The sequence below is a fragment of the Rhinatrema bivittatum genome, chromosome 2 (genome assembly GCF_901001135.1).
Source record: "Rhinatrema bivittatum chromosome 2, aRhiBiv1.1, whole genome shotgun sequence".
Classification (NCBI taxonomy): Eukaryota; Metazoa; Chordata; class Amphibia; order Gymnophiona; family Rhinatrematidae; genus Rhinatrema; species Rhinatrema bivittatum.
In genome coordinates this window covers 338,997,452-339,012,384 of record NC_042616.1, presented here as the reverse complement: position 1 = coordinate 339,012,384, position 14,933 = coordinate 338,997,452, and the positions used below count along the sequence as shown (strand labels likewise).

The window sequence follows — 14,933 nt, the reverse complement described above, 5'->3', positions numbered from 1 at the left end:
CTTAGTCTTCCTCCCTGGAGCCTCAGCTCGTGACCTCTGGTTCTGCTGATTTTTTTCTGACGGAAAAGGTTTGTCGTTGTCTTTGGATCATTAAAGTTTTTCAAGTATCTGAAAGTCTGAATCATATCACCCCTGCTCCTCCTTTCCTCCAGGGAGTACATATTTAGATTCTTCAATCTCTCCTCGTATGTCATCCTATGAAGACCCTCCACCTTCCTGGTCGCCCTTCTCTGTACCGCTTCCATCTTGTCCTTGTCTCTTTGTAGATACTGTCTCCAGAACTGAACACAGTACTCCAGGTGTGGCCTCACCAAGGATCTGTACAAGGGGATAATCACTTCCCTTTTCTTACTCGATATTCCTCTCTCTATGCATCCCAGCATTCTTCTGGCTTTTGCTATCGCCTTGTCGCATTGTTTTGCAGACTTCATATCATTAGACACTATCACCCCGAGGTCTCTCTCCTGCTCCATGCACATCAGCCTTTCCCCCCCCCCCCCCATCGAATATAGTTCATTCGGATTTCCACTCCCCATATGCATGACTTTGCACTTCTTGGCATTGAATCTCAGCTGCCATATCTTCGACCACTCTTCCAGTTTCCTTAAATCCCGTCTCATTCTCTCCACTCCTTCCGGCATGTCCACTCTGTTGCAGATCTTAGTGTCATCGGCAAAAAGACAAACCTTACCTTCTATCCCGTCCGCAATGTCGCTCACAAAGATATTGAACAGGACCGGTCCCAACACCGATCCTTGCGGTACACCACTTAAAACCTCTCTCTCTTCAGAGAAAGTTCCATTTACCATCATGCATTGTTTTCTGTCCGTCAACCAGTTTTCAATCCAGGTCACCACCTCAGCACTCACTCCTAAGCTTCTCGTTTTATTCACCAGTCTCCTGTGCGGAACCGTATCAAAAGCTTTGCTGAAATCCAAGTAGATGACATCGAGCGGTCTTCCTCGATCCAATTCCTTGGTTACCCAGTCAAAAAAGTCAATCAGATTTGTCTGACAGGATCTTCCTCTGGTGAATCCATGCTGCCTCTGGTCCATCAATTCTCCGGACTGTAGATAGTTCACTATTCTCTCTTTCAACAGTGACTCCATTACTTTTCCCACCACCGAAGTGAGGCTAACCGGTCTGTAGTTACCAGCCTCCTCTCTGTTCCCACTCTTGTGGAGAGGGACCACCACCACTCTTCTCCAATCACTCGGTACCACTCCCGTTTCTAGGGATCTATTGAACAGGTCGCAAAGCGGTCCCACCAGCACATCTCTGAGCTCCCTCAGTATCCTTGGATGAATCCCATCAGGCCCCATGGCTTTGTCCACTTTCAGATTCTTTAGCTCTTCCCATACATTATCTACTGTAAATGGATTTTCATCTGTGCCACTTCCCTCCAGTTTCTTGTTGTGTAGAGATGGTCCTTCTCCAGGGTCTTCTTTAGTGAACACAGAGCTGAAGTATTCGTTTAATATTTCTGCCATTTCTTCGTCTCTCTCCACACATTGATCATTTCCACCTTTCAATTTCACTATACCACTTTGGACTTTTCTCTTTTCGCTGATGTATCTGAAAAATGTTTTCAGACAGGGAGGAGATGGAAAAGGAAGTAAAGACTGAATACATAGGAACTGCATACAACAATTGAACTATATACAATGGAAATATTTACATCTATATACATCTTATGTAGCCCATTAACGGCTATTAATCAAATTTACTATATATGACTATAAATATCTTATCATTCAAGGTTGTTATCATCAGTATAAATATTTAGGGGGTGACAGGTGGGGGGAGGTAGGGCAAGGGAGGAACTGGAGATGAGAGGAAGGGGCATAAAGGAAGGAGATAGGAAGCCACGCAAGAGTGATCTGATTAAGGGAGACAGTCTATGTTTGGTTCGCATCAGGGTAGGCCTGCTTGAAGAGCCATGTCTTGACTCCTTTCTTAAATTTGTGTAGGGATGGCTCTAGACGGAGGAAGGTGGGGAGGGAATTTCAGAGGGTGGGACCAGCGATAGAGAAAGCCCTTTCCCTGGTAAGGGATAGATGCGCAGATTTGATGGGTGGAGTGTGGAGAGTGCCTGCATGGGCGGTTCTTGTGGGGCGGTCGGTGGATCGGTAATGAGGCATTTCATCTAGCCAGGTAGGATCGGTTAGGAGTTGGAGTGTATTTCTCCTATTTCTCTTTTCTCCTTTTATCACATTTTCTGTAGATTCTTAGTTATGGCTTAGTAAGGAGCCTAGATTTTTTGGTCAGATCTGCAGGGGTGGCACACTTAAATATTTTACGATCTTAGTGGAGGAATGTTGTATATCACCTCATACTCTTTTTTTATATTTACAACTTTGTAGCAATGTTATTAAATGTCATGGAAATACAGAAATTCTTACAAAAAAGTCTCCAGGCAAATTTAGATCATAAATGTATTATTATCTTAGTGATGAAACTAGGAATAATGTAACTAATAATGCTTTAATTGGTAAATTGAATGAAGTTCTTTCTTTGGACTTGGGTGAAGATGACTGGCATGCTATTTGGTATTCTCTTCAGAAACTATCCATCTGTAATAAAATATGAGCATTGCTATATAAATTACTACATTGTTCCTACACATACTCTGAATTTATTAAATTTAATCAAGTTAGCCCGTTATATTGGCGTGGATGTGGGAGGGTTACTTCATATCTTCATATGTGGTGGGAATGTGATATAGTAATTAATTTTGGAATGAAGTGTATAAGGAAATTCATAACTGGTTTAACTCTGCAAGCAAATGCTACTTTGTGTTGATTGGGTAGATGGGATTGTGTTACCCCCATCCCCCCTGCTAAAGTGAAGAAGCTTGTTCCTCATTTGCTACACACTGCTAGGCTAACAATTGCATTTTACTGGAAATCGACATTCCAAATGGATTATTACTGGAAATCTGTGGTGGCTGAAATTGCTGGCATGGAAAGACTCACCTTCTTGCAGCGAGGACACTCTGTAAAATATGAAGAGTTTTGAGGATGCTATTGAACATGGTATCATCTTCACTATGTATCTTAATTTTTTCCTTGTTTGATGGATAGACTGCCTCTGCCTGACCTTTATGGTTTTTATGATGTATTCTTTTGCTGCCTCTGTTTTGTTGTATTCTTCTTTTGTTTGATAATGTGTCTATTTGTAATAGGTAAAGTAATGCCCATGTAATTAAACATATAACAATCCAATATTCAAATTAATTAATGCACACATCTTTGGTTTTCAAAACTGGGTTGTTTTGCACAGGTTTGAAATTACAAATGCATCTTTTCAGTTAGGGATACGTGTTCAGTAAATCACTTTCATTTGAAACTGATCTCAGAGAAAAAAAAAATCAAATGTTATGTTTAATGTTCACAGGAGCCTCTGAGAAAGCAGCTGGAAGAACTTCTGACATTTAAGTCTAATGAAGAGAAGGCAGCTGAATTATTAAAGGTGGGTAACTATGTTTTCCTCTAAGCTGGTCTCTGCGCCTCTCACTACCTCAGTCCCCTGAATCAGATCAATATTAGAATAATAGGATTCATTCTGCCTTGTTACAGAGGGCCTGGAAAGTATTTCTTGGTTTCTTATTGGCTGAGAACAGGCACATTGTAAATCAATACTTTTCTTCTCAGTCCGTCAGAGGCAAGGGAGATGTTGTCCTGATGCATTTCAACCAATTGAAGGAACAATTTTCAACCTGTCTGCTTTCAAAGGGACAGCGTGCACGTACTTATCCTTTTGAAATTGCCACAGGTACAAAATAACTGCTGAGCATACCTGGGAATTTTGATATCCAGTCACTCTGAGATTGTTGCAGGATGGAAGGGTAGCAAGTGGGGGGTGTGGCTGGTAGCAGCATGTGCACAAACCTTCTCTCTCACACACTAACACACTCACATATTCATTCATACTCTCATACACATGCTCACTGTCACTCCTTATTCACCCACAAACATACATACACACACTTAGTCCTTTCCCTCTTCCACACACACATGCATTTTCATACACATGCACACTCACTCACTGCTCTCCCTATTCCACACAGACATATGCACACTCACTCACTCATAGTAACACAGTAAAATAGTATTGTCAGCAGAAAAAGACCAAATGGTCCAACTTGTTTAACCAGAAAGTTTCTTATGGTAGTAACTGCCATTCTGTGCAGGTTACCCCCCATGTGTCTGTTAAGGGTAATAACTGCCTCTCCATGCAGTTTACCCCCATGCCTTTTGATAAGGGCAGTAATACTTACAATCAAAACCAAGAAACTATCAAACCCATAACAAAATTATTGCTATCAAAATGTTTATGTGGTGAGCAGCCTTCCTGATAATTCAGACAATGCTGCTTGAACGTGCTTTGCTTTTGGACTTGGCTGTAGAAGTAGTGCACTTTTTCCCTAGTGTCTGCGTATCAGTACCTCAGACCGAAAAAGTTAGATCCTAGTGTTGGCAGTCATCTGAATCCAATTTCCCTTTTCCTTCCTCCACCTTCCACTGCTGTTGAGTCACAAGCATCAAGGATGTTAAGGTTACTAACTGCCGCTCTGTGTTGCGCTGGTAGTGGACCCTTGGGCCAAGGTGGGGTTGACACTACCCGTCCCCACCGTCGGGAGGTGGAGCATATTAGGAGGTGGAGGCCGACTGGAGCTTTGTCAATACCAGCTCACGATCCCCACAGATTGAGCCCTTGGGTCCCGGGGCCGGCTGGTCTTAGGTAGGCCTCCATGAGATGACTCCCAGTAGGTGGTGTAGCAGGTAGCCAGGGATCAGCAGAGGTATCGGAGGGACCGAGGCAGGTCCGGACAAGGCAGGGATCCAGAGGCCCGGGCGCCAGAGGAGAGCCAGACATGAGAGCAGGTGATGCCCGGACAGCAGAAAGCCGGAGCCTGAGAGGGCCAAGTCCAAGAGATATCGAAGGTGTAGTCGGGAACAGGCTGGAGTCGAGGCAGCGGCAGAGCTAGTCAAGGTGCAGTGGAGCGAGAGCCAAGGACGGGAATCCATCTGGGGCGTAGTTCCAATGAAGCAAGGGTCAAAGCCAGTAATCAGTCCTGAGTGTGGTCCAAACTTAGCAGGGGTCAAAGCCAGTAATCAGTCCAAGCATGGTCCAAACGTAGCAGGGGTCAAAGCCAGTAGTTGGTCCAAGCGTGATCCAAAAGTAGCAGGGGGTCAAAGCCAGTAGTCAGTACAATCAAGGCTAGGGAGGAACCAGGAACGGAATCAGCAACTGGGACCAGGAATGAAGTCAAGAACAGGAACCAGGAACGAGGTCAGGAACTAGGATGAGCAACGAGCAGATGACAAGTGTGGAGACCTGTTGCCAAGGCAAGGAACGAGTGGCGGGCCCTGCCTTAAGTAACAGGGCCTGATGATGTCATCACCCGGGGCTGCGGGTTGGATTCCCGTCACGGGTCCTTTAAAGGTAGAAGAGGCGCGCATGCGTGCGCCTAGGAGGGAGCAGGTCGCTGGACGGTGGCATCTCCCCGTGGCACAAGTGGGGAGACCCGCCTGGAACTGGAAGTGTCCGTGGAAGAGCAGGGAGAGCCTGAGGAGCCGCAGAGAGACCAAGGGAGGCTGAGAAGGCAGCAGGAATGCAGGAGCATAAGCAGCTAGCCACCGCTGCCAGGGAGGACGGGCCAGGAGCCAGGCACCAGAGGTGAGTAGGCCTGGTCATGGGCCTGCCACAACAGGGACACGCAACAGTACCCTCCCTTTATGCCCCCCTCTTGGAGGCCTGGGTTTGCCTGGATGGGCATGATGAAACCAGAGGAGGAGTCCCTTGTCCAGAATGTTATTTGCTGGCTCCCATGAGTTCTCTTCGGGGCCATAGCCCTCCCAGGATAAAAGGTATTCCCAATGGTGGCCTCTTCTGCGGACATCTAAGACATCATGGACTTGATAGACCGTATCAGTCTCGGAAGCAACCTGGGTAAGTTCGGGAGCCTTACGTGATGGCCAGGAGAGTACCAGTGGTTTAAGCAGGGAGACGTGGAAAGCGTTGTGTATTCCCAAGCTTGGTGGCAGACGGAGCTGGTACATGACTGGTCCAATACGTTGGGTGACCAGAAATGGTCCTATAAATCTAGGTGCAAATCTCTGTGAGGGAAGCTTGAGTCGGATGTACTGAGTACTAGGCCAAACCTTTTGGCCTGGCTGGAATTCTAGAGCCGGTCGACGCCAAGTGTCTGTGGATTTCTTGGCTCAAGCCGCGGCCTGGCACAGACGAAGGTTAGTCCTGGTCCAAAGTGTCTGGAGGGCATCTGCTGTGGCCTGGCCTGCAGGTGAAGGCACCAAGAGAGGAATCGGTAGCGGTGTAACCGTCTCTAATCTCAGAAAGGAAGCCCAGACAACTGATCCGTAAAGATAGACTTTTATTGCCAGCAAGATGCAGCTAAGACAAAGGCTTAGTACAACTGCATGCCCCTCCCCTTCAGGAGCAGACTCTTATGCACTTTACAGTTCTTATCTTTTACACATGCGTTCTAAGCATTGCTGAGCAAGCATATTCCGGCTGAAGGGGCTACTGACCCCCTCCCTAGACACCCTGGAACTTTCGTGAAACTTCTCCCATGTTCTGCAGGAGAGGCTGCTGGAACTTGCAGTTCTGGAAAGGAATTTGCGAGTCTGCAGCAATACAGCCCGTCACATAATACATCCATTGTTCTAATCTAGGTTACAGCAGTGAAAGCTTATCAGAGAATAAGAACAGCGAAGCCAAAAAAATGAAAATGTGCAATGTGCTGACAGAGAGTTTCTCAATGTCCTAATTACAGCTGTATTGCAGACTGTAAGTAAACCCGTCATGAAGCAGGGAATTCTGGTACATGAAGTCCTGTTTGGCAGGAGTTTCAGGTTGGCCTTTGTCAAGTTGTAGCCTTCAGACCCCTTCATTCCCCCCTTTGATACTTATCATTCTCTATGAAAAGTATCACACCATCACAACGCAGCTGAGGAGCTAAAAGAAACAGAAACAAGAAAAATTAGCAATTTGAGTTCTCAGAGGGCCCTAATTTCCCAAACAGTCCGATGGTTTCTTCACGGGTTTGAGACTACAGCGGGAGCCGGGGTTGTCTGCCATACACGAGTGAGAATGGAGAGACTCCGGTAGCTGCTGCAATATGAGAATTATGGGAGAATTCTGCCCAGGAAAGTAGTTCCACCAAGTTGTCTTGTTGGTCATTGGAATAGGCATGGAGGAAACTCTTGAATGAGTGGTTCATCCGCTCAGCCTGGCCATTGGCCAGGGATGGTACGCTGTAGTCAAGCTGATGGTGATCCCAAATTTTTTACATAGAGAATGCCAATAGCGGACGACGAACAGAGGGCCCCTGTTAGAGGCAATATTCATGGGCAGGCCGTGCAAGCGAAAGATGTGTAAAAAGAACAGATTTGCTAGCTCCAGGGACGATGGTAAGGCAGGCAAAGGAAAGAAATGAGCCATTTTGGAGGATCAGTCCACGATAACCCAAATGACCATATTCCCCTTAGATGCTGGAAGGTCCACCACAAAGTCTGTGTACAAGAGGGTACAAGGCTCTTCAGGTGCAGGTAGTGGCTGGAGAAGTCCCCAGGGGCAACCTACGGGTGGCTTCTGTTGGGCACAATAGAAGACATGGTGGGCCCTCAATAGTATCGTTAGAGGAGCGATAGAGTTCGGGCACATCCTAGGTGACCAGCCAATTTAGAATCATGCACCCAGCGCAAGACCTTCTCTCGGAGCTGGTGAGGTACCACAGTTTTCCCGGCTGGAACAGTAACGGTGGCAGGCAAATGCTAGCCGGGTCAATGATGTGACACAGCTCATCTTGGGTGTCTTCAGGCTCAAAGGAGTGGGATAAGGCATCCACTCTGAGGTTCTTCTCCACCGGACGATAGCGGAGCTCTAAGTTAAACCGGGAGAAGAAGAGTGCCTAGTGGGCCTGGCGAGCATTGAGACACTGGGCATGTCGAAGATGCTCGAGATTTTTATGATCGGTAAAGATTGTGAATTTAAACTGAGTGCCCTCCAATCAGGGACACCACTCTTCGAGGGCGAGCTTGATAGCGAGCAGTTCTCTATCCTCTATGCCGTAATTTTGTTCGGCGGGGGAGAACGTGCAGGAGTAAAATGAGTATGGATGGAGGACTCCTTGGGTCAAGTGCTGGCTCAGAACCATCCCAGCCTCTATTGCCGAGGCGTCTACTTCCACTATGAAGGGGCAGTTCGGATTCAGGTGGTGCAGGCAAGGGCCTGAAAGGAAGGCGTCTTTTAGGCTCTAGAAGGCAGCAAGGGTTTTCAGGAGACCAATTCTTGGTGTCGCTGCCTTTACAGGTCATGGCTGTGAGGGATGCTGCCAGCAGGGAGTAGTTTGCTATAAAGTGGTGATAATAGTTAGTGAATCCTTGAATCTCTGGAGGACCCAGAGGCCCACAGTCTGGGCCAGTCTTGGATGCCCTGTAGCTTGCTGGGATCCATCGTGAAGCCTTGTTGAGAGATGATATAGCCTAGGAAAGGCAAGCTGGACTTTTCAAAAAGGCATTTATCAAGCTTGGTGAACAAATGGTTCTCCCTTAGGCACTGGAGCACTGTGAGAACATCAGCATGGTATGTTGTCAAGTCTTCGAAAAGATGAGGATGTCATCCACGCGACAACCTTGCTGTATAGGAGGTCATGGAGGATTTCATTTATCATGCGTTGGAATACCACAGGGGCATTACAAAGTCCAAATGGCATTACGAGATATTCGTAGTGTCCATCCCTGGTATTGAATGCTGTTTTCCAGACGTCCTCAGGACATATACGGACCAGGTTATAGGCACCTCGCAGATCCAATTTGGTGAAAATGGTGGTGTCCTGGAGGCGGTCAAACAGCTCCGTGATTAACGATAAAGGGTACCTGTCCTTGCTGGTATGGCATTTAAGCCGTGGTAATCAATAATTGGTCGAAACGACCCATCCTTCTTTGTGACGAAGAAAAAGTCCACGGGCGAAGTAGAGGGATGGATGAAACCTTTAGCCAGGTTCTCTTGTATATATTCTGACATCGCTCGGGTTTCGGGCACAGACAGAGGGTAGGTCCTACCTCTAGGAGGCGTACTGCCGGCAGCAACTCAATGGGACAATCAAACTTGCGCAGAGGCGGAAGTATATCTGCCTTCTGCTTAGAAAATACATCCTCGAAGTCAGCATATGGAGGAGGAAGACTAGAAATAGCCATCACGAGGGGAATCGCGGGAGAAGGTGCCACCTTCTTGAGGCACGTCTGACGACAGGCTGGGCTCCATTCGGTGAGCTGTAAGGTTTCCCAGTCAAACCAGGGGGAGTGGTGCTGAAGCCACAGTAATCCCAAGACCACTGGATGGATGGATTTCTCTAGCATGAAGAGCTTGACCTCTTCTTCGTGTAGAGCTCCAGTGAGGAGACGGATGGGTTCCATCACTCGGGAGATCCTTCCAGGCAGCAGGTCACCGTGAATGGAGACAATGAGTAGTGGTGTCTCAATAGTGCGAGTGCAAATGCCTAGGAGGTGCACCACGTCCTTGATGATGAATTTCCCACCTGCTCCTGAGTCATCAGAGCCAGGGCTGGGAAGGAGCGAGAGTCCCAGGTCAGGGTGACTGGCAGTGTCAGTTGAGGGGCCGGGGTAATAGTGCCCGAGTTCAGACCCCAACTAAACTTTGGCCTGGGAGTTTCTCGGATGGACTGGACAAGACAGGAGGTGGTGGCCCGAAGCCCCGCAGTACAGGCACAGACCCGATTGCCTCTGTCCGAGGCATTCCTCCAGGGACAGACGCCCTTGGCCCAGCTGCATGGGTTCTTCTGCTTTGGTAGGTGACAGGGTTCTGCTGGGAGTGGACCCTGCTGCAGATGGAGAGTGGGAATGTTCCGCAGTGGGGTGTCGGAGCGACCAAACTTCTCGGTGACGCTCCTGGAGGCAGTGGTTGATGTGGCCTGCAAGGTTGATAAGGTCCTCAAGGGAAGGTGGTAGCTCGTGGGCTGCGAGTTCGTCCTTGAGTTGATATGACAGATCATCCAGATAAATGGCTCAGAGGCAATCCTCTTGCCAAGGCAATTCTGTGGCAAGAGTTCGGAACTCGATTATATATTTGTTGAGGACTCGTTGGCCTTGCCGTAAATGTATGAGACTGGAATTAGCTACAGCCTGCCTGCCCGGGTCGTCGAAGGTCCAATGAAAGACAGTCGCAAAGCATGACAGTTCTTGGAGGAGAGAGTCCGAACACTCCCACAAGGGAGATGCCTATGCCAGCACCTTGCCTTCTAGACGTGAAAGAATGAAGGTATCCTTCGTCAACTCATCCTGGAAGATGGAAGGTTGCAGAGAGAACTGCATATAGCACTGGTTGATAAACCCTCTGCAGAGCCTGGGGTCCCCATTGAAATGGGGTGGAGCAGGTAGGGCTAGCAGAGCCCTGGAGGGTGAGGATGAAGGCTGAGGGCTGGACAGAGCAGACGTCTGTGCTGTAGGACCAGCATGGGTATCTAGATGGACATGGAGGCGCTCAACGGAAGAGGCCAGCGCCTCTAGGAACCGCTGCTGTTCCTGGATCATCAGAGCCAGGCCCGGAATTGCCTGGAGGGTAGATGGCTCCGCAGAGTCCATAGCCTTGGCAACCTGTTGCACTGGTAGTGGACCCTTGGGCCGAGGTGGGGTTGATGCTACCCATTGGGCAAGCCCCATGGGTCCCAACCCTCTTGAGGCAGAGCAGACTAGGAGGCAGAGGCTGACTGGAGCTTCGCCAATACCAGCCCACATTCCCCACAGTTTGAGCCCTTGGGTGCCGGGGCCAGCTGGTCCATGAGACTACTCCCAGTAGGTGGTGCAGCAGGTAGCCAGGGACCAGCAGAGGTATCTGAGGGACTGAGGCAGGTCTGAACGAGGTAGGGGTCCAGAGGCCCGGGCTCCAGAGGAGAGGCAAACACAAGAGCAGGTATCGCCCAGACAGCAGAAGGCCGGAGCCTGAGAGGGCCAAGTCCAAGAGATACCAAAGGCATAGTCGGGAATTGGCTGGAGTCGAGGCAGGCAGCAGAGCTAGTCAAAGTGCAGTGGAGCGAGAGCCAAGGACGGGAATCCATCCAGTGCGTAGTTCCAACGAAGCAAGGGTCAAAGCCAGTAATCAGGTCAAATCAGTAATCAGGTAGCCAGGGACCAGCAGAGGTATCTGAGGGACTGAGGCGGTCCGAATGAGGCAGGGGTCCAGAGGTCCGGATGCCAGAGGAGAGCCAGACATGAGAGCAGATTGACAATGCCACAAATATTTTAGATTGGTACTAGAGAAGATGTTACGGGTCATTTGGAATCTAAAAAAGCCGTAAGTTGTTCTGGATAAAAAAGAACAAAGCAGTCATTATTATAGTTAATAAAGCATTTACAAGGATACCTTAATGAAAAAGTACAGCCTACAGAAATAGCTTCTTTCTAAATGAGAGAAAAACACTTCTTCTTTCTTGGGTTACTTGAGAGAGGTCAGGAAACACCCGCACGTGTAAACCATAAAATAAAGACGAAAATTCCTAATGAAACTATGCATAACCTTACTCAGATCCTGCATAGCAAAAAGAGTAACTACTAATGTGGCACAGTCAGGAATTTTAGAAGAATTTTCAAGATATTCAGTCAAGTTAGGAAAACCAGGAGACTGATTATTAGAATTTGAAGAAGAAAGAAAAGGAAGAAAAGACCTTTTATTAATTGAAGGAATACTATCAGTTGATGTTAACAAGGTAAATGTAACGCCTGTTGGTGGCGTTGAAATTGAATTGCCTATTAGCCATCCCCCTGATCCCATCTCATCACTGCTAGAATCAGTGTCTGTGTTTCTCAATTCCTCCGGTCTCGGAGTCCACGCAGTGGGGGACAGTGGGGGAGGGTCATCCTGGGAGACCTTTTCTACAGGGTTTGCAGTGGGGGTTGGGCTCCTTCCGGTAGACCCAGCCGCTGAGCCTGACCTGCATGCAGACCTTTTAGGTTTGGTCCTCTTGTCTGAGGGCCCTTCCCCACCCAGTGCACAGTCCGTGCACAGTGACATGGGGTCTAAATAAAATGACCATACCCCACAAGCCTTACAGGGTTCCACCAAAGGAGTTTCTGCCATGTTCCTCCTGCAAAAAAGGGCATATTACTAGCCCCCTGGAAGAAAACAGGTGCTGCCACCCAGCCCTGGTGATGCGCACCAAAAAAGCTGTGAAAATCGGCCCCAGGAATGCTGGGGAGCCACGTGGGAGGTCGAAAAAGAAAAACCAAAATGGCCACCGTGGTAAAAATAGCTCCGGAGCCGGTGTTAAAAATGAGGCAGGGATCCTAAAAACGTCCTTCGAGGTTCTTACGAGGGCTGAAACACTCTCCCCTCCTCTTTAGGGGTCTGCCTGGCTCTGCACCACTGGGCAGACTGATTTACCCCGGGAGCCGCGGTGAACAGGGAAATTGGAGCTGGTTTTTTTTTACACAAAAACTTAAACTTCTAGTAACAGAAAAAAATTAAAGCCTAAGCTAAGAATAATAGAAAAAAATCCCCAAAGGGGCTACTTCCTTGTACTGCACACACTGAGGGTCGCTGAGGGAGCCAGTCCCCTGGCTATCAGGGAACCCGGAACCACACGGGCTAGCACCGCCAGGGGTAACCAACCCCCTGTTCGCCTGGCTCTACCTGAGGGCTGGCCCAGACACTGAACCTAGCACCTCAGGGAGCAAGAAAAATCTGTCTTACACAGAGCTGCAGGTATACACGACCACCATCTGCAGGAGTCAGAGAAATACTGATGAGCTGTAGGTGGCACACTTGGGATACCAGTGCCTCGAAGCTTTGCTCTCTGACTCCATCTGCTGGTGGGAATGTATAACCCACTGGTCTGGACTGATCTGAGTATGTACAGGAATACCACATGCTTTCTGTTTCAAAAAATCTTTAGAGTGACTGCCAGGTAGAAAATCCTAATTCCCTTGGAGGGGCAACAACTCTAAATAGTGAGACAACTGCTGGTATAAGGTAGTCAACTGCTTCTAAGCCCACCTAATGGGGGCAATTAGAACAAAGCATGCTATCCCTCTAGGTAGTTTAGTGGACGGAGCATTCAATACATATTTTAAATCTAATGGGGCCACTCAAAACTCTCTGCCTCTAAATTTATGCAATCACATTAGGGGTAGAGCCAATCTAGTAAAATACATAGAAGACTGGCAAAATCATGTTCTGCTAAATCTGGTAGAGCTAAGCCTCCTTGCCCCCAATCCTGTTTCAGACACTCAAGGGGAATACAGGGCTTCTTTCCTTGCCAAATAAATTCTCTAATCAAAGAATCCAGCATTGCATGGTCTCTCTTCAGCAAATTGAGGGGTAATTGCTGAAGCACATAGAGCCAATGGGAAAAAACCAGCTTTTTGTATAGATTTATTCTACCCACCAATGAAAGTGGCAAGGCCCGCCACGAATAGAATCTCTCCCTTAGTATAGTCTACAAGGTGATCCAAATTAAGGTGGTAAAGTTCAGCTGGATTAGTGTATATGTATATCCCTAGATATTTAAAAACCCCACCTGCCCATTTAAGTGGAAAATCCTGTCCCCAACATGTCTGCAAAGAAAAAGGAAATGCCAAAACTTCAGATTTTTCCATATTCAACTTTAGGCCTGAAAAGTGCCCAAAAGCGGAAAAGTGCTCCAGCAAACATTGCAAGGATGGTAATGGATTAGTGAGGAACACCAAAATGTCATCTGCAAAAGCTGTATATTTGAAGTGATATGACCCTAGTTGTATACTCTGTATATGTACTTTCTCTTTAAAAGAACATAGAAAGAGTTCTAAGAACAACAAAAACAACAAGGAAGATAGAAGGCAACCTTGCCTAGTACCTCTTCTAATGCTGAAAGTGTCCAACCTGGATTGATTAGTAATGACATAGGCTTTGGGATTAGAGTAGAGCAAATTAATCACCTCCCTAAATTGTCCAACCATCCCTAATTTAACCATAACTGGCAATAAGTAATCCCACTCAACCCAATCAAAAGCTTTTTCAGCATCAAAACTAATCACAAGGAAGGGTTCTTTAAGTCTTCTACAACGAGTGAGTGCCATCATCACCAATTGGACTTTAGTAAAGGCATGCCTCCCCCATACAAAACCCACCTGACCATGTCAAAATATCTTAGGCAGAAGCAGTGCCAACCAGTCTGCTCAAATCTTGGCTAACAACGTTTGATCAAAATTTTGGAAAGATATGGGCCAGTATGATGCTGGTGAGGTATCATCTTTACCTTTCGTAGGAATTACAACAATCTGTGCCAAGTTCTCCCCCAATGGGTATAACCCCCTGCTTACCAAGGCAGGAAAAACTTTAACAAGTATTGGAGGAAGCACATCCCATAGAATCTTATAGAATTCACCTCTAAATCGGTCCAGCCCCGAGGCTTTTAATGGTTTAGCATGACCAATAAGGAACTACTATGTAATGGGAGATGACATAACTGAAGATAATTAGGAAGGAGTCCAGAGAAGACTATATAAGAAAATAGACTCAGGTGGGTAGGTAGAGGGGTAGGGAGGGAGGGAAACAAACAGTTGATATTATTTGCAGGAAAAACTTAAGGACTCTAATTCAAAGGTACCATGCCACTTCCTAATACAGAAAGACTCAGGAAGTTTTACTTCAGAGTCACAAAAATATAGTTTCTAGCCAAGCACTTTGTTACCTTTTTCTCTGTTTTGTTTTTAAATCAACCCCTTTAAAGCACACAGGTACAAAAATGCAAGCTTAATACTTTCCCCAAGAACTTTAGAAAAACAGCACAGACTTATCCATTGATTAACTGCAAAATACTTATTCTTAACACTGGAACTCACTTGCTTCTCTTCCCTCTTACACACACACACACACATACACTCCTCTCACACTCACATGCACTCACACAAAAA

General features: G+C 47.2%; 1 protein-coding gene across 2 annotated transcripts in view; it reads left to right on the top strand.

Moving 5' to 3' along the window:
• The window catches only part of LOC115084669 (zinc finger protein RFP-like), a 64,502-nt gene that overhangs the window by 14,810 nt on the left and 34,759 nt on the right, over nt 1-14,933 (top strand). For both annotated transcript variants that reach the window (XM_029589848.1, XM_029589849.1), the window contains exon 2: nt 3,397-3,471. In XM_029589848.1, coding sequence (XP_029445708.1) covers nt 3,397-3,471 — 75 coding nt within the window. The remainder of the gene's footprint in view (nt 1-3,396; nt 3,472-14,933) is intronic.